Source organism: Notolepis coatsorum, assembly GCF_963971535.1.
Source record: "Notolepis coatsorum genome assembly, chromosome: 15".
Lineage (NCBI taxonomy): Eukaryota > Metazoa > Chordata > Actinopteri > Aulopiformes > Paralepididae > Notolepis > Notolepis coatsorum.
In genome coordinates, this window is record NC_140179.1 from 35,561,052 (window position 1) to 35,587,516 (window position 26,465).

At 42.3% G+C, this 26,465-nt stretch overlaps 1 protein-coding gene across 1 annotated transcript; it reads left to right on the forward strand.

The window, feature by feature from the left end:
• Positions 1–9: 9 nt before the first annotated feature.
• Positions 10–26,094, forward strand: hspa14 (heat shock protein 14). The gene is made up of 14 exons (XM_084330414.1): positions 10–118; positions 465–545; positions 10,145–10,227; positions 10,535–10,583; positions 10,748–10,853; positions 12,907–12,997; positions 16,952–17,056; positions 19,532–19,693; positions 20,854–21,009; positions 22,092–22,194; positions 22,501–22,716; positions 24,169–24,330; positions 25,606–25,673; positions 25,932–26,094. Exons 1-14 carry the CDS (start codon positions 62–64, stop codon positions 26,008–26,010), a joined length of 1,518 nt encoding a protein of 505 aa, XP_084186540.1. The 5' UTR covers positions 10–61; the 3' UTR covers positions 26,011–26,094.
• The last annotated feature ends 371 nt before the right edge of the window (positions 26,095–26,465 follow it).

Sequence of the window (26,465 nt, forward strand, 5' to 3'; positions counted from 1 at the left end):
ACGCGAGGGCGGGACCTCATGTAAAACGCCGCTGGCGCAGAGCAAACACTTTCTTCCAAGCATGGCGGCGATAGGAGTGCACTTTGGCTACACATGTGCGTGTGTAGCGATATTTAAGGTAATTTGTTGACAATTTAAACAGTCGTGTGACCGCACGCGTTTGTCTTTCTATGTTCCGTTTGATAGTTAAAAGGTTTGGCTCCACGTTATGTCCAGAAACCTAAATCTTAACATTGCCGGCGGGTTAGCTAGTAGTAGGCTACCGAGTAGAGAGCCAGCAGCCGCTATGATACAATGAATGGAGTGAGCTAACGCTGGGTGGCTAGCCTAATGTATTGTTGTTAGTAATGCGTGTCATTGTGTTAACAATGTACAGTCATTCAAACCGATGTGAATTGGTTATACCGTAAGCCACAGCGGTTATCAAAAGACGATGACTACGAGGCTTCTGTGTTATTTTCCAGGACGGACGGGCGGATGTGATCGCCAACGATGCAGGGGACAGAGTCACTCCATGTGTGGTGGCGTACAGGGACACTGAACAGGTAGCCCCACCTGCACACATGATGACTGCTATACACTTTACCCTCTCACTGCCACACAACCGACGGCTGTTGTGTGGCAGTGAAAGGGTTAACCTTCTGTGTGATTGTCGCAGTGAAAGGGTTAACAGTTTGGTAGTTGGCAGTGAACGGGTTAACACTTTACAATAGATGTGGCATCCAAACCAGAGTGCAAATGTAACAGTAAAGTGCGATAGTGATGTATACAGGTGATTGAACTGGGTAAAATAGTACTACTGAGTTATAGTGCTAATCAGATGTATGTACAGAGTTGTAGTATTAATATGTACAGTGATACAGGTATAAAGCCACCATGGTAGTAACAAGTAAGTCATACTGGCCAGCAGTGTAACTAGTAAGAGTAGGTAAGGGATAGTAGTACATATACAGTATCTACAGATATGTAAAAGGGATTAAATGCAGGTATATACAGACAAATGTGTATATATATGGTAAGATATATATATACGGTATACATCATTATTGTACATGCCATCATACAGAGTTATATGGGCAGGTATTAAAGCGTTCCGTCTTGGGACGGATATCCGTCCATTTGATTTGGAGATTCCGTCATTTGATTCGGAGTCGTGACGGATTTTAACCTGAGCCAATCAGAGGCGTCAAATATACTTTTTTTCCCCTACCGTGGCCGCACCAAGCAGTCATTTGCGAGCAATCGGCAAATTCTCAGGCAAATGCAACCAACCAGAAGGTGAGATTGTTCTGAGTTTACAGCCCTTTCACCCGCCTCCGCTGTGCTCAGCACCAATGGGAAGCGCCCATTTTCTTTTGACATTCTGAAACTCCGCCATTGCTCTCTAGCGTCTAGCTCTACTTGCGAGTAAACTTGACTCATCAACAACATGCGGCAACTTTTACGAGACCGTAAGTTCATTTGACTTATTCTAGTCTAAAGAAACATATATATTACTATTGCTATTGATAAATCTAGGTAACGTGAATGCCACAAAACGAATGCCTTTTGTTAATCAGAACGTTATTTACGCAACAAGCAGTGTGTTGTTGTTGTTGGTGGTGTTGTTTTGTGTGTGTGCTTGCGCTGCTCGCTTTCTGATAAATGTATGAATGTTGATAAATCTAGGTAACGTTAATGCCACAAAACGAATGACTTTGTTAATCAGAACGTTATTTGCGTTATCAATTGTTTTTAAGCTCAATAAACGTCTTTCTCCCATTTGTCCGGGAGATCTCTGGGTAACAGTACTGTATATTTGCATATCATATGTCACAAATGTAACATTACTATGTAGTATGTCATGTATGTCACTATGAATTGAAAACGGGGGACCCTGATGTAAACAAGACTAACGTCTTTCTCTGGGCCCTATTCCCCGTACCTGGTTCAACTAAGTCGATCAAGAGTCCCATTATCCAGATTCAATTAACCCGATGTTTGAATCCGGGATTTTCCTGTTCCTCGAACGCTGATTCAGTCTCGTTCATTCGAACCAGACTTGAGACTCAGGATAATTGCGCGCGGCCGCTTCAGTTGAAAAGACAGCAGGTGTCGATAGCAGAAATCCTGATGTCCTAACTGCATTGATTGATTGATTGATTTAAAACTTTATTAACAGATTGCAGAATGGGTACAATGCAGTACGGCTCGATAGCCTCGCCGACAAGTTAAATGCATAATCTATAGGCTAATTTTAAGTCCCTCATTACCCCAATCAATCAGATTATATTTCTTTAAACGTGCCTGCTGGCAGTAGGTTTATGGATTGAATAATCAAATGAGATCTTGCTAGCGAAAATAATTAGTTCAACTCTTTCAGAATTAGGATACGACTCTCTTATCCATTGATGGATGTATGGTGCATGTTTTACTTGTCTGGCACAATGGTGTGATGGATTTATGTCTCTCACGCGGACGACCCGCGTTCGAATCCCCGTCAATTCTAATTTATTTTCTTCTTTTTGCAATGTAAATGCTCCAATTTGGTGCACTTTGAGAGCTATATAAAGAATGACATCCTCAATGCATGTAGATTTATAATATTTTAACTTAAAACTAGGCTACTTTTGCGTATAGTCTTAATATTATATTCCAAAAAAATTATATTGGAAACGCGGGGTTTCGAACTAGGGTCGTCCGCTTGACAGGAGTGAGCACTAACCGTTGCACCACTGTGCCAGACGGGATATATCCATTGTGTATCCATCAATACAAGAGATCCGTGTTTCGAATATTTTTCTTTTGAATGAAGTTTTATCTCTTTATTCTCAAATGCATTAATGTGACGTCAACGGCTCATTCAATTGCTCAAATCCGTCAAACAGCGCATCTCATTCTCATCAGACATTTTAATCCCAGTTACAATATCACAATAACGTGTGAGTGATGATACAATTCAACAATCCTCAGATTCCTCGTAAATTCATAATCCACAAAGACCACAATCCACGCATAGACACTTCAATTTTATGCTTGAATGAAACACAATCCGGGCGCTCCGTTAAGCAAATCTACAGCGGAGAATATATGAAACTAATCGGAGCCAAATGGCCGATTGGTTTCATTCATTAAAAGTATCCCCGCGGGATTCACATTTGCAATGCGCCGTTATTAAAATAACCACATGCAGCGTGTATCGCGACTCCGAGCGCCGTATATGACGTGCATTATTTTATTTAGGACAAAGTAAATCTATAGGCTGAATATGATTTATTATCAGCATTTAGTTCTATTATTATACATTTCAAAAGCCCCCTCTAGGAAAACGAAGCACAAAAACATAATTCAGAATGGTATAATCGGATCTAGACTGTGAGAAATATTTCAGGAAGCGAGCTGGCATTTCTTTGCGAGGGCGTGGCCATGCAGGTTATCCAGCTAACTGAACTTAACCCTGCTCCGGACCAGGTTCAAACTTTCTGATCTGTTACCATGGTGATTTAGAAAATCCGACTTCGGGGAACAGAAAGGTCTGGCTTAAGTCAAGCTATGCTGGAAATTATCCGGCTAACTCAGTTCGCCAGGTACGGGGAACGGGGCCCTGGTCTGCATCCCCTTAACAATTGTGTGTATTGAGCTGTACTGTATTGTACCCATTTTGCAATCTGTTAAATATTGATTGATTGTTATTAACAGATTGCAGAATGGGTACAGTACAGCTCAATACACACAATTGTTAAGGGGATGCAGACCAGAGAAAGACTTTCGTCTTGTTTACATCAGGGTCCCCCATTTTCAATTCATCATAACATATGACACACATGACATACAGATAGACAATACTGCTACATCTATACATTTATGACATATCAGATTTACAAATACAGTAGTCTATTGTTTGTGATACAAAAATAGTCTAAAAAGAGTATATACATTTGACGAAGAAACTGTACATTGGAGGTGGGTGGGTGGGATGGGGGGGGGTTGTAACTGTACATTGGATTATCGACAACCTTACTTGGTCCCAAGGAGAGGGTCTCGTGTATTAAATAAAGTTTTCATTCATTCATTCACTCTGGATCTTGTAAATCCAGTAGCAATACACACAATTGTTAAGGGGATGCAGACTAGAGAAAGGCGTTTGTCTTGTTTACATCATCAGGGTCCCCCATTTTCAATTCATAGTGACATTTATGACATACACAACATACATGACATCATGACATTTATGACATAGGGACATGCATGCCTTACAGGTATATAGTAATAGTACTGTTACATTTGTCACATATACGATATGCAAATATACAGTACTGTTACCCAGAGATTAGTGGGTGGTAAAAAAATATATACAAATGGTGGGGAGGAGACTGTCCATTGTTGTTATGGCATAATTGCGAAACGTGTTTAGTCCCTTGTTTATATGATAACAAGCCGTTTAGTTCATGGTTCAAAGTAATGGGAAAAGGGTGCTAGCTCGCCATCAATCAGAAGCTAGCCACAAGACTTGCATTCACGCTCTCCAGCACACATCCTCCCTGCCTGGCACAACAACCACAACAGTAGGGTCTATAGTCACAGTCAGGACAGTAGGCTCTACAAGTAGGCTCCCTTAAAACGCTAACGATATTAAAAAAAAAATACAGTGGAGGTTAAAATAAGAATATGACTTGGCCAGAAAAAAAGTTCAGTCAGGAGATTTTATTTTTGCTTTAATCCCTGTATATGGGTTATGTGCAGGTGTATAAGTATGTATATTGAATGATTATATGCATGTATATTCATAGATATATATGCTGTTAATATATAAGAGTCTTATAAAGACAGACATGACTGACAGTAAGAGGTGCTGTAATGTCCACTTTTACTTAAAGGAAAACTCCAAAATTTTGGGAAATTAGCTTATTTAACATCTTCCCTGGAGTTAGACAAGAAGATACATTCTCTGTGCGTGCATTTAGCTTTGGGAACAGTCGCTCCGTTAGCATAGCTTAGCTTCATCACTGGAAGTGAGGCAGGACAGTAGCCTGACGTTCCCTACAGGTTTGTTGATATTCTCATTCCTTCAAAGGATCCGAACCGATTGAAGTTTATGGATACCATGACTTAAAATCCTCTTACCTTGACGATTAAAAGCCTCCCCAATTTAGAAAACGGTAATCCAATGGCTGGTATTGATAATATACTACTAACTACTGGACGCTCGGAGCTAACCGGAGCTAACACAGAACAGGATGGTAAAGCAAATATAATGACTTCCTTTCTGGTGTTTTCAAAATAAAAGTGCGACGTTTATAGCAGCGGAAAACGTTTATTTTGTACATTATCTAACGTTAACACGAACCTAAACTAACGTTACAACTAACATTGACCAGCCACTGAGCTCATTCAGCACCTTCTTGAGATCACGTGTACAAAAAACCTAAGCAAATGAATAAAGGGAAGATAATTTACAGGGGGTTTTGTATATACAGTACTGAATTTTCCATCCGGACACATGCAATTTGAAATATTAATATAGAATATCAGGCCTATAATAAATTACCTTATTATGGTCAAGTCACACATCTATGGATCGGGCCAAATCTCCCCTTTCCAATGGCAGAGTTCAATCTGGATTTAGTACCACCAGGCGCCCGTGATGGGGCAGCAAAAAACGTGAATGAAATCTACTGTAAGTACGGTTTATATAATGTGAATATCTCCGCCATTTCTCATCAGATTGCGATGTTTTTTTTTGCTAGACGTTCACAGAAAGGTAAAGGAAGGTCTACGTTCTATTTTATGGCAATAACGTTCGGGTTTGTTCGACCCGTGCGATATGATCCCGCAAACCACGAGTCAGATGATTGACAGGGGCTGGTGTGAGCTGGGAAGTGTAGTTTTATGAAATTCAAAATCCATGGGTCTCCCCGTTAATAGGACTACACACACTTATGACAGCTTGTTTTACTTCCACATAAATCCCCCGCTTTCCAGTGCAATGCGCAGAGATTTTTACAAGCTTATATTTCACTAATAACACTTAAAATCATTGGTAAACAAACATAGTGCTGAAAATAGAATAATTTGACTGCTGTTTTGACATTAGTTAATACATTCTGTATTCATCTATTTATGGCGTGATATCAATCTCGTACCGGACCGCTCAGGCTTAACACATTGAGTGCCACGGACGCGTTTTGTCGTTAGTTCATGCCGACCGTTGGTGTCCATACTTCCAAGTTGTCCTTTTGCGCGATCTGATTGGCCACTGACTTTCTGGTCATGTGACGGCAAGTTCTTTGGACGGTTAAGCTTAGGCGCTCTTTCGAAGTTGGTTACGGTTAGAGTTTGTCTTAGAGCATGGCGATAGAACGCCAGCCCTTATTCCAAACTCTAACCATAACCAACTGCGAAGGAAGCTTAACCAGTGATAAACTAGGCGTTAGGTCGTTTGCAGGCTGTTCGACGCGGAAATGGGCTAAGACACTGCTCGTCATGCGATTGCCGCACATGTCACATGACCAGAAACGTTAGTGGCCAATCAGAGCAAAGCGGAAGGACAACTTGCTTGTGGGAAGTTTAGACGCCGACAGTTGAGTGCCCCCGACGCTATATAATAATAATAATAATAACTTTATTTGTATAGCACTTTTCATACAGAGGTTGCAGTTCAAAGTGCTTCACAACAGTAAAATATATAGCATTTTTTTTTTTTTTTTTTTTTTTGGCGCTTTGAATTCATATTTCATCAATCGAGCCTCGGGTTAGTGCTGCAGAGTCTCTCTGAGCTCAATTGGGAAGATACCGCCCACTATTTCCCTGTGGTACTGCACCCCATTACTTTACACTGATGCAGGGGGGGTGGCCAGTTTGATCATTTTACTTTTCAGTCAAGCCAACTGAAGGATTGATTGTGCTCGCCGGCCCGGAAAACACGTGGATTATGTATTTACAGGACCCAACACTGTAATCAATAAGCGTGATCGATATTTGGAATGGCGATCAGGAATTGGAATAATCTTTTCGGATAACATCTGATCTCGGGTAAGGAATTTATTTGACCAGTCTTAGGATCATCAGAGCTGTTTTCACCTATATCTCAGCCAGGGTACAAAATAGTTACACGCCCAGCGCCATTGACTTGTAGATTTATTCTTTGGCGATTAGAATTTAAGGTCTGCCCGCCACCTGGCGGCTAACAAAATACACTGAATCTACCGCTTCTCCTCCGCTCCAATCCACTCCCTCCAGGCCGCTCACAGTGGTTTAACACTGATGTAATATACATGTAGTACAATGCCAAAGCAACAGATGGCGATGTACAAACATGAAGGCCATTTTCAACCAATGAGAAGGGTGAACCTGTGATATCCTGTTCAGGCTTTGCCACTCACATCCTGTTAGAAAAAGTTTTGACGCCATTGTTGTTGTCGTTGGCTTACATGCTAACGTTAATGGCAGCGACTATAGCATTGTGGCTAGGCTAGCTATCATCGCTTAATGGAGCTAGTGAATGGATAAACAGCGTTATTTAACATTGCAGAATGGGTACAATTACAATGCGGCTCAATACAAACAATTGTTAAGGGGCCCAGGGGGTGTAGACTGTTGTAGTTTGAGCTAATTTACACCATGCTCCAAAAAAAATAAAAAATCTGCCGAGCGATGTGGCGCGGGGAGCGCTCGATTCAAGGTGAGCGGAGAGCGACTTGGGGGCGGGGTTAGGCCTGCCGCGATAAGCAATAAATCGATTAATTGCTGCGATAATTAAAATGAATGCAATGATTTTGACGGGCGCGTTTAATTGCTATTTGCGCGTTTGTTTTAATGAGGCGGAACCAGTGCCGCTTGTCAGTCACTGTCCGTGTTGGGAGGCGGGCCGCTGACGTTACTAGAGTACAGCACGGGAGCTCCGTGGGGCAACGCCACAGCTTAACTACATTTCTCAATAGTGTTGCTCCTTTTAACCAAGTAGCATTATTTGTAGTGTAACGTTAGCTATTTTTAGACCCAAGTAGTTACTCGCTACTGCCCGGAGAAACTGGACTGCTAAATAAAGATGAAAGATAGAGCGTTCATTCTCATTCCATGCTAACAACATTAGCTAAATAACTAACAAACGAAATACAACGTATAGCATAGCTACAAGTACAACACAGAATAACGTTAATACAATTACATGCATCATTGTTTACAATGAACGGGTGGGGCTAGTCAAAGGACTGGACACGGGGACAAGTTAAACATGAATTAATTTATTATAACACTCCGGTAGTTTCGAGTCGTGCTGCAGTGCTTACGCACCACAGCTATTCTATTATATACTGCTTTGACGCTTCCTCCTCATCGTTGATTGCCTGTAGTAGCTGCATCTAACGTTAGTAGCTAACGTTAAAACTAACCTAAAGTTAGTTGTTCACCAACAATCTCAACATTTGTTATTAGCTCAAAAACAACCGGACGAGACAAGTTGTCGGCTCATATGTTCTGCTTAGGATAATCACAACAATACTTCCGGTCCGGTCGGTGGGCTTCAAAATAAAAGTCTAAAACCGGAAAAGACTGAGCGGTGGGCTTCAAAATAAAAGTTTTGGGAAATAAATTTCTCAAAAAAAATTCTCTAACCGGTCGCAATAATATCGCTTATCGCGATATTTTCGGGGGCAATTAATCGCCCAGCAAAATGTGTTATCGTGGCAGGCCTAGGCGGGGTCAACATGAGCGATTAGCGGAGCAATTCGTTTCCTTATATCGCTTCCTCCAGGGTTCCAACTTGTGTTGACAAAATGCAACCCTGCTCAGCTACAGGGAATCAGCGCTCTCTCTCTAGACTAGAAAGGTGCACTCAGTAGAGCACAGATGTCCGCCAGGGCGGCAGCCACACATAATAATAATAATAATAATAGATTGGATTTGTAATGCACTTTTTGTTCACTGGGATCCCAGGGTGCTACACTACATGGTTAAAACAGTTAAAAAAATAGAAATAAAATAGTTATTAGTAAAACAAATAAAATAAAATGCAGAATAAAAATAAGATAAAAATAGAACATAGTTAATTAAAAACATAGTATAAACAGACAATTTAAAAACAAAAGCGCAATCAAATTTAAAAACAAAAGCGCAATAAAATTAAAATAAAAAGCTAACAGTCAAAGGCCTTTTTGAACAGGTAGGTTTTCAGGCTTGCCTTCTCTATCTATCTACCTCTCTCTCTCTCTGTTCAATGATTTAAAGTGGCCAAATGTTACAATATAAATACTAATTGGATTTTTGGCTGGTAAAAAGTCTGCCCGGCTGGTAGTTTTTAAAATCTACCAGCCAAATGGCTGGTAAGTCAAAAAGTTAAGTTTGTTCCCTGACAGCGTTTGCCCTATGCGTGTGTGTGGCTGTGATCGCTGATGAGGAAATGAGAGAATCGATTTTTCAGCCCGCCTCTATAGCGTGCATAAGTACACGTATACTATCGATAATCTAGCGTTTATTTTTCATAAATAGGCCGAAAAATTACAACGTGTTTGTGTATGCCAGAATATTCCAGTAAATGCCTTTTTATCACGGAATCTATAGATTTTCCTGAAAAACTAGGGCTTTTCAAAATGCTATAAAACGAAAATGAACCGATTTTTAAAAATGATTAAAAAAAAATCCGTTTCGACAATGTTGACTGCAAACAAGTCATTGATAAACGACAGGCAGATTAGACACATAGCCATAATTTAAGACAGATTTAAAACGGAGATTATGCGATCACAACGCTATCCATTGAAGTGGGTCCTGGCATTTAACCATGTTTCCCATGTTAATGGCTGGCACTCAAACTGTTAAGGGGTTAAAACTCGGGTGGAGGTGTTTTTGGCCAACTGCTAGGCTAGTGGTCTGTATCCACTTTTATTAATTTATGCAAAGCTAGGCTAGCTTGCAGCCGGATAGCTTTCTACTGAACGCACTGAGACGACATTGATCTTTTATCTTCTTGTCTGACTCTGGGGAAGACTGTAAGCTCATTTCCCATAATGTTGGCGTATTCCTTTAAAAAATGTACTGGCACTACCATGTTTGATCTCATATTGAGCAACATTTCTTAAGTCTTGGGAGTCAGAATCTGTATCTGCACTCTGATAAAGTGTTGTTTTTTTGGCCCCATCTTTTAAGTTCTATTTCTCATCCTCTACAGATTGTAGGCATTGCAGCAAAACAGGGCCGTGTCCGCAATGCAGCCAACACAGTTGTCAACGTCAAACAGGTCCTGGGGAGGAGGTGAGGAAATGCTTTCATACTTTCCACATTCCTCGTCTGCTGACTGGTGCCAACACACCTCTACAGTTGACATTATGGATGGAAGAAATGCCCATCAACTGTAATCATGGACAGAACATGGATGACTTGACAAAAATCTGTTTTAAGTGGTTTAATTCTATGTGTATGTTTATATACGTTTCTCTCTCCCTCTCTCTCGCTGTGTCTGTCTGTCTTTCTCTCACTTTCTGTCTCTATGTGTCTGTCTGGTTCTCTCTCTCTCTGCGTGTCTGTCTCTTGTTCTCCCTGTCTCTCTCTCACACTCAAGTTTTGAGGACCCAGAGACACAGACACACAAATCGGAGAGCAAATGTCCAGTAAGTATCTGGTCTTTTGACGGGACCCAACATGTGTGCAAATAATGCCTTTTTAAAAACGTTAAACCTAAGAACAACAATTTCAATGCAATTTTAAAATATTATTTATTTTTTAAATGAGTAGCGCCTGAGCCTCTTTGTTTCTCCACGATGAACGCGTACAGATGGTGAACAGAGGAGACAAGCCTCATTATGAGATCACAGCCGGGGAGCAAACTAAATACGTCGTGCCTGAAGACGTGGCCAAGCTCATCTTCCATAAAATGAAAGGTAACGGTATATATTCACATTCAAATTATTTATTGCCGATATTTATTTGCATTATTTATTGTAACATATAGTATAACTAGGGATGCACCGATATGAAAATTGGCCACCGATACCGATACCGATTGTTCAACTAACACAATCGGCCGATACCGATATTTGTGGCAAAAAAAAGTATTTGTAATTTTTTACTTTTTATATATATATATATATATATATATATTTTTAATTAAACTACTGTATATTTGTATGTTTGTATTTGTAGGCCTCTTTACTTACTTAAAAAAAGGAAACATCAAGAAATATGTTTATGGTATTAATTCCACCATGCCATGTAGCACTATCCCTCTCCCAGTATGGTCTGGCGGCCTGCAGATGGATACTATTCTCTCAACCAGAGCTCTCAACCAATGCAATAGAACTATTTTGATTGACAGTCGATTCGGCCAATTACGTCACACCGCTAGCACCCACCTCCTGCTGTTCTTACCACCAATCGGCAAGCGTTTATTCATTTTCTACTTCCGGGCATGCCGCCATTGATCTGCTTGCGAGAACCACAACAAGCTCACCGTAGCTAATACGTTAGCTGCCCGCCGACCAGTGCTCCACAGGATGACCAAACGAGACATAATGATTTTACTGCAACAAATGTTATAATAAAACAAAGCCTTTCTATACATTTGTCTGATTGAAAACTTTATTAACGGATTGCAGAATGGGTAGTTGGGTACGGAATGAGCAACTGAATGGAACTGAGCTATGAACGGAGTAATGCCGTGCTTACTTGCTATGTCCGGGTAAATAATATACTGGTGTTATTGAACGTGTAACACTAACTAATATATATAACGTTAATGCCACAAAACGAATATTTGTGTCATTTTAACAGCAGATACTTTCTTAAATGCCATCTTCCCGAGAGAGGGGTGTTGACGGGGAGCTGTGATGGGTTTGCTTGGTTGTGTTATTAATAGCATTGAACAGCTAACCGAAAGCTAGCGTTAACTAACGTTAAAGGTTTAGCCATAACGTTACCTTGGCTAAAGTTGGGGCTATTCATAATCCAGCAATAATGGCTGCAGACCTGCAAGCAAAGTACAGCAAGTTGGCAAAGGAGTATTCCAACGTAAATCACATTTTCACCAGTAACGTTAGTCTTCCATCTGCCGGTAGCTCATGCTAGCTAACCTAGCTCATGTTAGCGTAGTCACTGAGCGACCACCTCGCGTGCACAATTAATGACATGTTGCGGACAGCCATATCGGTGACAATGTTTAGCTTTTAGTGCCAAATGATAAGAGTCTGAAGCGGAGTCTCAAAAGAGAATGTTGAATATTTAGTAGTAACTTTGATGCAGTAGCTTGTGTGTGTGTGGGGGGGACTGGGGGTGGCGCCGTTGTGCAGGACGCGACTGAACTTATCGGCTACTGCCATCGGCACATTCGAGCTTATCGGCCGATAGGCCGATTGCAGTCAACAAGGCACTTATCGGCCGATACCGATACCCGACCGATGCAACGGTGCACCCCTAAGTATAACCCATAATGTATTTTGAACTGGATTGTGGTAGAACATTTATATTTCACCACATATACCACTAAGTGTGTCTGACTCTTAACCACCAAATCCTGCACGGACTACAACGTATGACTTTTATCATGCCAGTTAGGGTACTTTGTGTATACTGCACCTTGTGTATACCGTTTACCTTTACTCCTACAGTGTATATTCAGATTCATATTCTTTATTGCCTATATTTATTGTAATGTATAATGCAACCGATAGGGCACACAGACCCTCATCTGCATCTTTTGTTTTGTTTATTTTTCTCATATTTATATTTAGATAACATTTTATTTACTATATATGTCTTTCTACTATTACCCTGCCCATACCTGTACCCCCCCCTCCCCCAGGCTGCTATGATGCCCAAATTTCCCCAAGTGGATAAATAAAGTCTTATCTTATATTATTAACCACACACACTACAGTATCAGGAGGTCTGATCCAAAGATGAATAATGAAGGATTTAATAATGTTGTTGTTTCCATAGAGACGGCTCAGTCGGCCCTGGCCTCTGATGTCAAAGACGTCGTCATCACAGTTCCCTTTGAGTTCGGACAAGCTCAGAAGAGTGCCTTGAGGTAGGCTGTTAATGTGTTATCTAAGTAGGTATATATAGAAGGATTGTATGCGCAGGTATATTCAGACAGATAGGTGTGTGTGTATTTGAGCTGTCCCCGAAGCCTGTTTTTTAGGATTCAAACTTTGGCTGGGTTTTTCTAACTGATGTTCGAACCATCGTTTCTTTAATAAATTAATTGAATCATTATAGATCCTTTGGGGGGTGACATTGCATAGTCTATCTGTGTGTGTGGGGGGGGGGGGGGTAGTTTCCAGTGGTGGCTGGTGAAAGATATTCTAGGTGGGGTTGTCCCATATTCACTCGGTTTCAGTAACTACAGTATATAACTGATAAGAGCTGAAAAAAGGTGACCTGTTTGTAAACCGAACCCCTGTAGGGGTGTGTGGGGGCATTGTCCCACAGAGTAAAATCATTGTGATTTTAACATGTAAACGAAGCACTCTGAGAAGAAGATAAAGGGAAAAGACAACTAGGGATGCACGATAATTATCAGGCCGATAATTATCGGGCCGATATCAGCAATTATGACGTCATCCCGATAAACTCGATAACGTTATTGATGGCTCCGATAATATATAATAAATTTTTTGGTTAAAAGAAATCCGGTGTGGGTGGATTTGGATGAAGGGCGCTTGTTTATTATAGCCTCCTCCCGTTTTGCCAGTACTGTGGTAAAACTGATAGCGTGTGGTTTAGGAACAGGCTCCCTTTCTTGGCTGTGACGTAGTCACGTTACATTCGGAGACAGACAGTCGATCTGCCAATTACGTCCCACCGCTTGCACCCACCTCTTCTTCTTACCACCAATCAGAAGCTCTCGTTCGTTTATTTACCTCCGGATTGTCAGCCATTACTCTACTCGGAGCTAACGTTATCTCCCCGCCAGCCACATTGACAAGTACCAGCGCTTATACATTACTGGCAAATGTCTTGTTGCACTTGTGGCAACGAGCGTTGTCAGCATCGACTTTAGTAAAATAGACCCAGACTTTTGAACGTTTCGAGAGCTGTCTCTACTCGGCAGCGCAGCACCTGTGTGTGAGTGAGTGTGTGTGTGTGTGTGGGAGGAGAAGAGAGGAGAGAGCACAGCAGGCAGAGAGCACAGAGCTCCCCGCGCAGGCAGAGACACCGAGGGCAGGAGAGATATAGACAACGGCCAACAAGATTAGTTTGCGACGTTTTAATTCCTCAAAAAAAAACTCCATAATTTCTCGAGTACCGATAGCAGTACCGATGACGTCGGAGCTTATAAATAAAAAAAAAATTGATATAAAAAAAAAATGGCATAATCACACTCCCATATTCAATAACAATGCACTCTTAATGGGAAAACGCCCTATAAGATTCCCTATATGGGAAGAGCAAGGCATACACTCATTAGGGGATATTTTTAATAACCAGGGCCTCTGTAGTTATGTCGAAATATGCACAAAGTTTAACCTCACCGAGTCCACATGGCTTTTTTACATACAGTTACGACTTTGTCTGAGGTCTCACGGTGTTCCATTACTCATACCAATTGAACACCACAGATACCACAATTTTTTCTATGAAAGAGAAACATTGGGAGGTTTTGTATCAGGTTTTTATTATCAATTACTAACGTCCTCGTATGAAACCCTTCAACTAGACACTGTCTGGAGGAGGGATATACCAGACCTGGAAAATGACTTTGATTGGCAAGGAGCCTGGGCAAATGTCCGACTTACATCAAGGAACCCGGATCATCAACAAATCAATCTGAACTATATTCACAGGACATACTTGACTCCTATAAGGCTGTGCAAAATGGGGCTTAAACAAGACTCCAAATGCTCCCAATGTACAAATGGGGACGAAGGAACATTTATGCACATGTATTGGGACTGCCCACCAGTTAAGGCATTCTGGAAAGATGTGTCCCAACAATTATCAATACTCGTATCTTGGAATATACCTGTACACCCCTCGGTATTACTATTGAATGATGTTTTTGAGTTTGCAGTGAATCCACAACTAAAGAGATTGGTTTTATCGGGTATCACAGTAGCTAAAAAAACTGATCGCATCACGTTGGTTTCAACCGGAAAAAATGTGCCGAAAAGTGTGGTTTCTTACATATCTCGATGTGATATATCAAGAAATATCTACAGCAAGAATTCTGGGTCTCAATGAATCCAAAATGTCAATGTGGTTAGAAGTGGTGGAGAGAATAAAAGCTAGCTTATAATGGTAGTGTCTGGTTAGGAGTGAGGGATAATGGAGGTACTATCCAAGAGGGGGTCCGGGAGGGGGGGGTTCGAGCTGGAGCATATGTGTGTAGGGTTTTAGAAAATGGGTATTAGGGGTATATTATATACTAACATTTATATAATTGTAATTTCGCTGGATATACACTGTATACGGTTAAAATGTTATTATAGACTATTTTTGTTTTATCTTGTTTCTGTACTTGCATATATTTTAACCACCTTTACTGAAAGTTTCATTATGCATTGTGTGTTGAGTACTGACTTTTAATAATTTTTGTTTTGCAATAATAAAAAAAATATTAAAAAAAAAATATATATATATATATACATTTAAAAAAAAATATTATAATACAATAAATATCGGCTTGAGGAGCATAAAGTTATCGATATGTGTCAAAAAATCAATATCGTGCATCCCTAAAGACAAACCCGCATCCGGGACTACATATTTTCATATCATAACGCAGAGGCTGAGGCAATTTTTTTTGCTGTCTGTAAAATATCGGCGTACGAATTGGAAGAGCAGTCGCGTGTCGTGCTAACCCTTCCAGAAGCTTTGTGGTCCGGGCTTGAACTTTCCATAAATGTGTCTCCATAAATCATCAGACGTGATTCCGGACGTGATGTCAAACGGCCAATAGACAATTTGTTTTATTAGTGTGAACGTATACATTTTATCCAGTGCACATTTGGATAGTATTGTGATATCCCATGGATATATATAACAGTTTTTGTTTTTATACATTTCAAAATTTTTATTTTCATTTCATTCATTGTTTCATCGTTATCATGTCAGTCCCCACTCCCTCACACACTCGCTCTGCTTGGGGTGCTAAATGACTCGCCCTTTAGGCATCCTATTTGAAGATGCTGATTGACTTTCAAATTATTGTAAACGCAACATAGTACTGTGATATTCTGATATATATCACATTCTGATATATATATATTGTATATATATTAGAATGTGATATATATCAGAATATCACAGTACTATGTTGCGTTTACAATAATTTGAAAGTCAATCAGCGTCTTCAAATAGGATGCCTATATATTTTTTTAAAGCGGACGTTCAAATCCATTAATTAAGATTTGCATGCCAACGTAACGAATGAAGGTTCGAACATTTTGGCTCAGCCCTAGTGTGTGTATATATATATATATATCTAATATGCACAGTAAATATAAATGTGTGTATATATATATATATAGCACTATTTTACATGCTATAATAGTTATCTGGGTTGCCTATGTATGAGGTAGGTAGTTATAGTTATTATTAGGGGTGTAACGATTCGACCTCACAACGATTCGATTAGATTACGATTCTTCAGGCAATGATTCAATGCATCATGAAATCTCATTTGACCACGATTAGATTAGATTTGATTAATTTATCAGTTAATTCCCCAAAACTTTTTGAATACACAAATGTGGCTGGCGGAATTGATTTACTCAGCATGAATGGATTATAGGCCAATAAAAACAATACACACACAAAAAACATAAAAGAAAACGTATTTTTTATTTTATTTCGATTATAATAGATTCTAACATTTAAATCGATGCATCGAATCGAACACATTAGAATCGATGCATTTTGTTTAATCGATGGATCGTTACACCCCTAGTTATTATGTTTAATGCAAACTAAAGTAAATTCACACTGCTCAACTATAAATGTGTTTGTTACTTTTTACTAATGTGTGTGTGGTTTGCAGGGAGGCAGCTGAGGCTGCAGGTTTCCATGTGTTGAGACTGATTCACGAGCCGACTGCTGCTCTGTTGGCCTATGACATCGGACAGGACTGCCCTTCTGGCAAGAGGTACAACACCCCAGATCCACTCCAGCCTCCTCTGAAGCTAGACGCCCACTAGATGCATCCACTCCAGCCTCCTCTGAAGCTAGACGCCCACTAGATTGATCCACTCCAGCCTCTGAAGCTAGACGCCCACTAGCTACATCCACTCCAGCCTCCTCTGAAGCTAGACACCCACTAGCTACATCCACTCCAGCCTCCTCTGAAGCTAGACGCCCACTAGATACATCCACTCCAGCCTCCTCTGAAGCTAGACGCCCACTAGATACATCCACTCCAGCCTCCTCTGAAGCTAGACGCCCACTAGATGCATCCACTCCAGCCTCCTCTGAAGCTAGACGCCCACTAGATACATCCACTCCAGCCTCCTCTGAAGCTAGACACCCACTAGATGCATCCACTCCAGCCTCCTCTGAAGCTAGACGCCCACTAGCTAAATCCACTCCAGCCTCCTCTGAAGCTAGACGCCCACTAGCTAAATCCACTCCAGCCTCCTCTGAAGCTAGACGCCCACTAGATACATCCACTCCAGCCTCCTCTGAAGCTAGACACCCACTAGATGCATCCACTCCAGCCTCCTCTGAAGCTAGACGCCCACTAGCTAAATCCACTCCAGCCTCCTCTGAAGCTAGACGCCCACTAGATACATCCACTCCAGCCTCCTCTGAAGCTAGACACCCACTAGATGCATCCACTCCAGCCTCCTCTGAAGCTAGACGCCCACTAGCTAAATCCACTCCAGCCTCCTCTGAAGCTAGACGCCCACTAGCTAAATCCACTCCAGCCTCCTCTGAAGCTAGACGCCCACTAGATACATCCACTCCAGCCTCCTCTGAAGCTAGACACCCACTAGATGCATCCACTCCAGCCTCCTCTGAAGCTAGACGCCCACTAGCTAAATCCACTCCAGCCTCCTCTGAAGCTAGACGCCCACTAGATACATCCACTCCAGCCTCCTCTGAAGCTAGACGCCCACTAGATACATCCACTCCAGCCTCCTCTGAAGCTAGACGCCCACTAGATGCATCCACTCTGGCCTCTGAAGCTAGACGCCCACTAGATACATACACTCCAGCCTCCTCTGAAGCTAGACGCCCACTAGATGCATCCACTCCAGCCTCTGAAGCTAGACACCCACTAGCTACATCCACTCCAGCCTCCTCTGAAGCTAGACGCCCACTAGATGCAGCCACTCTGGCCTCCTCTGAAGCTAGACGCCCACTAGATGCATCCACTCTGGCCTCCTCTGAAGCTAGACGCCCACTAGATGCATCCACTCCAGCCTCCTCTCAAGCTAGACGCCCACTAGATGCATCCACTCTGGCCTCTGAAGCTAGACACCCACTAGATACATAAGCAGCCAGATTGATACAAAGGACCATACCGGTCTGATTTTGACTTCTCGCCACTACCAGAGACTGTCCCCGTCTTTTAAAGAAACACTCCAACGTTATGGGAAATGCGCTTACCGTCTTCTCCAGAGTCGGACAAGAAGATGGATACCAATTTCCTTTCTGTGTGTTCAGTAGAAAGCTATCCGGCTGCAAGCTAGCCTAGCTTAGCATAAATGAATGGAGGCAGATACAGATCAGCTAGCCTAAACACCTGTCCCGTAGTTTTAAGCTAGGCTAGTTGATGAATGATGAATGAAATGAGCTGATCTGTATCCGCTTTTTTATTTATTGATCCCCTTGGGGAAATTCAGGAACCATAGCCGCATGGGGGAGGTACAGGTATGGGCAGGGTAATAGTAGAAAGACATCTGAATCTGAATATATATACTATGAGTAAGAGTAAACGGTAGTTTAGTAAGGTAGGCTGAGATCAGCTAAAACACACTATACACTTATGAACACAAGACGGGGGCATTCTCCAGTAAAGGTGAAGTCAAATTAGACTCATATGGTCCTTTTTAAAAGAAAAAGTGTTTAGCTGCTAAAGTGGATTATAGAATAGATGAACATGGCTGCCACAGCTAAAACTAAAGCCTGGGCTTTAGTGCAGTAATGGACATCACAATGTAATTCCCATCGAAACCATAATGGGACAGGTGCTGCATATTAAAAACGTTATTGGTATGATTGTGACTAGGGGTGTACTAAGGTACACGTATCCGTACCGAACCATTTCAGTGTGTACCGTACCGAGCGGCTGTGTACCGAACGAATACAATGGTATGTTAACCACTAACGACCGCCCACCGGGGGCTGTTTTTTTTCACAATCTAATATAATTATTATTATTTTTTTTAAATGTACAAGTCGATTATTAATTTTAATATAGAATATACGTTGACAGCCCTACAAGAACAATTAGTTACTGCACACTACATCACCCCTGAGTGGAACATGGAAAGCCAAACTTTCCCCCACTATACCGAAAACCGGTACCGAACCTTGACTTCAAAACCGAGGTACATACCGTACCGTGGTTTTTGTGTACCGTTGCACCCCTAATTGTGACTGCCCCCCTCCTCCCTAGTCACGTGCTGGTGTACAAGCTCGGCGGGACGTCTCTGAGTGTGACGGTGCTGCAGGTGAACGGGGGAATGTTCCGGGTCCTCGACACGCACACCGACCACAGCATCGGGGGGGAGAGCTTCACACAGGCCCTGGCACAGCACCTGGCTGCCGAGTTCAAACGGTAGCTTAGTAACACACACACACAGCACTGCCGAGTTCAAATGGTAGCTTAGTAACACACACACAGCACTGCCGAGTTCAAACGGTAGCTTAGTAACACACACACAGCACTGCCGAGTTCAAACGGTAGCTTAGTAACACACACACAGCACTGCCGAGTTCAAACGGTAGCTTAGTAACACACACAGCACTGCAGAGTTCAAATGTTAGCTTAGTAACACACAGCACTGCTGAGTTCAAACGGTAGCTTAGTAACACACACAGCACTGCTGAGTTCAAACGGTAGCTTAGTAACACACACACAGCACTGCCGAGTTCAAACGGTAGCTTAGTAACACACACAGCACTGCCGAGTTCAAATGTTAGCTTAGTAACACACACAGCACTGCTGAGTTCAAACGGTAGCTTAGTAACACACATAGCACTGCTGAGTTCAAATGGTAGTTTAGTAACACACACATAGCACTTCTGAGTTCAAACAGCTTAGTAACACACACACACAGCACTGCTGAGTTCAAACAGCTTAGTAACACACACAGCACTGCTGAGTTCAAACAGCTTAGTAACACACACAGCACTGCTGAGTTCAAACAGTAGCTTAGTAACACACAGCAATGCTGAGTTCAAACGGTAGCTTAGTAACACACACACATACAGCACTGCTGAGTTCAAACAGTAGCTTAGTAACACACACAGCACTGCTGAGTTCAAATGGTAGCTTAGTAACACACACAGCACTGCTGAGTTCAAACAGTAGCTTAGTAACACACACACAGCACTGCTGAGTTCATACAGTAGCTTAGTAACACAGCACTGCCGAGTTCAAACAGTAGCTTAGTAACACACACAGCACTGCTGAGTTCAAACGGTAGCTTAGTAACACACAGCACTGCTGAGTTCAAACAGTAGCTTAGTAACACACACAGCACTGCTGAGTTCAAACAGTAGCTTAGTAACACACACAGCACTGCTGAGTTCAAACAGTAGCTTAGTAACACACACAGCACTGCTGAGTTCAAACAGTAGCTTAGTAACACACACAGCAGTGCTGAGTTCAAACAGTAGCTTAGTAACACACACACACACACTCCACATACCTTATGTTAACCTGGCGTCCTCTGCAGGTAATTTAACCTGGCGTCCTCTCTCTTGTGTCTGCAGGTCATTTAAGCAGGATGTGAGTGGTAACGCCCGGGCCATGATCAAGCTGATGAACAACGCTGACCTGGCCAAGCACTCCCTCTCCACGCTGGGCTCGGCCAACTGCTTCGTGGACTCGCTGCACGACGGCAGGGACTTTGACTGCAACGTCTCCAGGTGTTTATTTATTTTTATTTATTTATCCAGGCAAGCAATTAAGAACACATTCTTATATAAAAAAGCAGCCTGTCCAAAAAGCCTTTTCTGGGAAGGGGGGGGGTGGGAGGCTGTAACAAAAACAAGGTTATGTACATGCATACAAGTAAATAAAATACAAAATGACAGTAGCAATAGTATACAAGGACAACAATAAATAAGGGAGAGCGAAGGAAAGGGAGAGGGGAAAAGAGAAAGGGAGAGAAGAAAGGGGGCTGAGGTGTAGGTGAGGGGGCTTAGGGGGAGGAGAGAATACTCTGAGGTGTCTAGTCCAGTCGTTCCTTTGTCCCGTTAATTTAGCCCGAGACCACCACCGTCCATAAGAGACGTTTTCCTTTGAGGCCAAATGGAACGCGATGTTCAAATTGATACAGATCTTATAGCTGTTCAACTTGTCAGACCACCACCCTGGTACCACCCTGGTACCTACAGTCCCCTCATTGGTCTGAAGAGGGCGGGCTCCGGAGTTTCCCTGCCATACCTAGAAGTATGTGAGCTCTCCAGAGATCTCTACCATCTACATGGCAGGATATGATTGCGTGCTCCCTTTTGGAGAATCTTTTTTTTCTGATTGTTGATGCCTTTCATAAATTAGCCCCTGACTAGACATACTGGTAGCTAGCCTAAGTTAACCCCTGACTGTAGACATGCCAGTAGCTAGCCTAAGTTAGCCCCTGACTGACTGTATAGAAACCAGTACCTTGCATAAGTTAGCCCCTGACTGTAGACATACCGGTAGCTTTCATAAGTTAGCCCCTGACTGTGTACAAACCAGTAGCTAGCCTAAGTTAGCCCCTGACTGTAGACATACCGGTAGAGTCTGTGGCTGAACATGCTACTCATCTTGGTTAGCTCCTCATCGAGTAAGGCTTTTTGCATATGGTGGTTCAGTTTGTTTTCATTTTGGAAATCATCCATTTTCCTGTTGCCAATTGTTTCCTGTTTTTGTGTGTATTGGGCAATACTGGGCAATATCGGTAATCAATAGGAATGCTGATATTCTAGTGCTCTTCTGATCTTCTGGTTTTGTTTTCGTTCCTCAGAGCTCGTTTTGAGCTTCTCTGCGCCTCCCTCTTCAACAAGAGCATTCAGCCAATCAAAACCCTGCTGGAGAAGGTTGGCCTTTCCACCAATGACATAAACAAGGTGAGGTGTGTGTGTGTACTCCACTGTCCACATATGAATGAATGGATATTTACCGTGTTTTTGTGTCGGGAGAGAGAACTCCACACTGGGAGCTCTCTCTCTCGTATCTGCTAGTGCAGCTTGATTGAAAATACAAAACAATGAATTTTATTGGAAAAAAACATTACAGGTGTGTTCCATAGACTCACTGGAATTGTGTAAAATTGCCCAAATAGGGGACCTTTAACACTTAATTAAACAAAGAAATACGAGCGAGTTATACTGGAAGGGGGCTGGTCTAGAGATGAACACCGTGTGTGTCTCTAGGTGGTCCTGTGTGGTGGGTCGGCCAGGATCCCCCGTCTGCAACAGATGCTCCGCGACCTGCTCCCTGACGTCGAGCTGCTCAGCTCCTACCCTCCGGATGAGGTCATCGCCGTGGGCGCCGCCCTGGAAGCCGCCTTATTGGTCGGCAGGGATACCCCCTCCCCGGAGGACGACTCCGTCACCGTGGACGCCTGTGCCTCTGATATACTAGTTAAGGTAGGCAGCACACACAGGCATGTACACACACACACACAGACGTAGGAGGACACACTAATACAGGCATGTACACACACATAGACATAGGAGGAAACCCACTAATACAGGCATGTACACACACACACATAGACATAGGAGGAAACACACTAATACAGGCATGTACACACACACATAGACATAGGAGGAAACACACTAATACAGGCATGTACACACACACACACATAGACATAGGAGGAAACACACTAATACAGGCATGTACACACACACATAGACATAGGAGGAAACACACTAATACAGGCATGTACACACACACATAGACATAGGAGGAAACGCACTAATACAGGCATGTACACACAGACATAGGACACACACTAATACAGGCATGTACACACACACATAGACATAGGAGGAAACACACTAATGTAGGCATGTACACACACACATAGACATAGGAGGAAACACACTAATATAGGCATGTACACACATAGACATAGGGCACACACTAACACAGGCATGTACACACACACACAATCACATAAGACATAGGAGGACACAAACTAATACAGGTAGCTATGTACACACACACACACACACACAATCACATAGACATAGGAGGACAAACTAATACAGGCATGTACACACACACACAATCACACATAGGAGGACACAAACTAATACAGGTAGGTATGTACACACACACACACACACAATCACATAGACATAGGATGACAAACTAATACAGGCATGTACACACACACACACACACACACACACACACAATCACACATAGACATAGGAGGACACAAACTAATACAGGTAGGTATGTACACACACACGCACACAATCACATAGACATAGGAGGACAAACTAATACAGGCATGTACACACACACACAATCACACATAGGAGGACACAAACTAATACAGGTAGGTATGTACACACACACACGTCACACAATCACATAGACATAGGAGGACAAACTAATACAGGCATGTACGCATGCACACACACAAACCCAAAGGAGATATGACACTCTTCAGCAGGTCAGCGTGTGGCTCTGTGTAACTCAATGCAGGGTACAAATACTGCGTGGGTTAAAGGAGCACTTCACAAAAAAAGACTATGCAGATTTTTTTTGCATGTAATCTCACACCTAAAACCTTTACACACGTTCATTTAGTTTGACAGTTTTTGAGAGTAAATTAGTTTGCATGTGGGCCACCAGTGAGAATCCTTGTGTTGTGTTAATTACAGTTCAATGAAATGATATAGCAGTCAGCATAAGGCAAGATTTAGCTATTTTTTCATCTACATCATTTCATAGAGCTGAAATGAACACAACACAAGGATTCAACGTCCCTGATATCACTGGTGGCCATATTGGAAAGAAAAGCTGTGAAGTGGAACTTTCTCCCACCTGCTCACGATTAGACCGACTTTGTGTTTTGACAGGAGGTTGACGAATCGGGGGCGGAGGTGTTCAACGTGCTCCTCCCCCTGGGCACTCCCCTCCCCGCGCGGCGTCATCACACCCTGAGTGGGCGGGGCCAGCTGACGGCCATCTGCCTGCAGTTGTACCAGAGGGTGGCAGCGGAGCCGGAGAAACTCGCCACGGTAATATTCCTCTGTGATGAACGGGTTCTGTTGAGAGAGATGCATCACTTGGACAGACACTCTCAGAATACTCTGAGACCTCCTAACTTGGCCTAAAACCTCCAAAGATACCTCCTAACTTGGCCTAAAAACTCGAAGATACCTCCTAACTTGGCCTAAAATCTTCAAAGTGACCTAACTCAGCCTAATACCCCTTCCTGACAGGGAGCGACGCGAGCGAGCGTGATTGCGAAAATGATTAAAATGTATTCGTTTCAATCAGACTATCCTGACCTGCCGCGAGCGACAGCGAACTGAGCAGCGATGTCGTTCACCCCTCAGATATTAGCTCGCTGTGTCTCTAGTTGGGCGATTACGCTGCCGAGTCCCGCCCCTAAACACTTTTTATTGGTCAAGAATTAATTTTAACTTTGCCACCCCCCCCCCCCACGTGTGCTTCCAGGTAACACACACACACACAGACACACTCGGACACGCGCCGCCTCATATCAGGACAGTGTCGCGCGCGATTTCGTCTCCAGTTCGCTCGCTCCCTGTCAGTAACCGGTGTAAAACCTCCAAAGCGACCTCTTAATTTAGCCTAAAACCTTCAAGGGGCCTCCTAACTTGGCCTAAACTCCAAAGAGACTTACTTTAGCCTATAGCCTTCAAAGAGACCTCCTAACTTAGTCTAAAACCTCCTAACTTGGCCTAAAACCTCCAGAGAGACCTCCTAACTTAGTCTAAAACCTCCAGAGATACCTCCTAACTTAGTCTAAAACCTCTAGAGAGACCTCCTAACTTAGTCTAAAACCTCCAGAGACCTCCTAACTTAGTCTAAAACCGCCAAAGAGACCTCCTAACTTGGCCTAAAACCTCCAGAGAGACCTCCTAACTTAGTCTAAAACCTTCAAAGAGACCTCCTAACTTAGTCTAAAACCTCCAAAGAGACCTCCTAACTTGGCCTAAAACCTCCAGAGAGACCTCCTAACTTAGTCTAAAACCTTCAAAGAGACCTCCTAACTTAGTCTAAAACCTCCAAAGAGACCTAACTTGGCCTAAAACCTCCAGAGAGACCTAACTTTATTTATGTTGTCTTGTAATTTTACCCCAGCGTCTAAATAACATTTCAGACTAAGACCAGGCAAAATCCACTTTTCACAATAAATTATATTTTAATAAATTTCTCTGCTATATTTGTGGAATCACTCTTAAAAGTGTAACGTTTGTAATCGGAGACACATAATCCCGTAAATAAAGGGAACGTTGTTTCATTGTGTCCTCTTTTACTCCCAGATTGTCCTCAGAGACCTGGAACCCAAAGAGGACAACCACGACATCGATGCCGTAGTGACCATGAAAAGGTATGGGTGGAGCCACAACGTTATTCCTTTATTTTGTTGTCAGGCTGCTTTGTTGTTTTCTTATGTTTTATATTTTCTTAATTTTTTTGTTTGACTATTCCTTTTTTTCATGGTTTTCTGTTAAACTGTTCATAAAGTGTCAAAGAAATGAAGTATCCGTAGTCTAAAGAGCTTTAGGTGTATGTGGGATGTTTCAGTCCGACAGCATTTTTTTTAATGTAATTTTTGTGTAAGGCTAACTGTGTGTGTTGGTTCCAGGGATGGCTCTCTCCATGTCTCCTGTGTAGACCAGAGCAGTGGGAGGTCAGAGGCCGTCACCATAGCAGCAGCGTCCTGAAGTCGGCAGGCTGCCTGTTTAAAACTCACACTCGGACACACTTGGTGTACAAAGCTTTTTATGTTCAGTCAATAAATGTTTTCAAACCCAGACTGTAGCGGATGTCAATTTTTTTTAAATTAAATTCTGCCTCAATATACTGACTCAATTATGTAAAAACATCCTTAAAAAGCACATTACATCTATTAACATAATATATATGAGCAACTTCACCTAAATACTTCACTCTAAGACAAGAATCTATAAAGTTGTATTTTTTATTATGAAGACAAACTGGCAAACTAATTTGTACAACCCATGCTGCCACCTTTTTAGAATGAGCTACATTATCCTATACATTCTGGGACCTCATTTATAAGTCACCTGATAAATCACCACATCTCATTCTACTGCTGCAGCTGTGGCTGGTCTCTGAAATGGGCTCAAGTATATTTCACTTTTCAGGCAGCAAGTAA

Bases quoted from the DNA above. Each gene is read 5' to 3' on its own strand.
- hspa14 (XM_084330414.1), top strand. From the start codon at position 62: ATGGCGGCGATAGGAGTGCACTTTGGCTACACATGTGCGTGTGTAGCG. The intron at 12,998-16,951 runs GTAGGCTGTTAA...TGTGGTTTGCAG, and splicing joins GCTCAGAAGAGTGCCTTGAG to GGAGGCAGCTGAGGCTGCAG. The intron at 25,674-25,931 runs GTATGGGTGGAG...TGTTGGTTCCAG, and splicing joins GCCGTAGTGACCATGAAAAG to GGATGGCTCTCTCCATGTCT.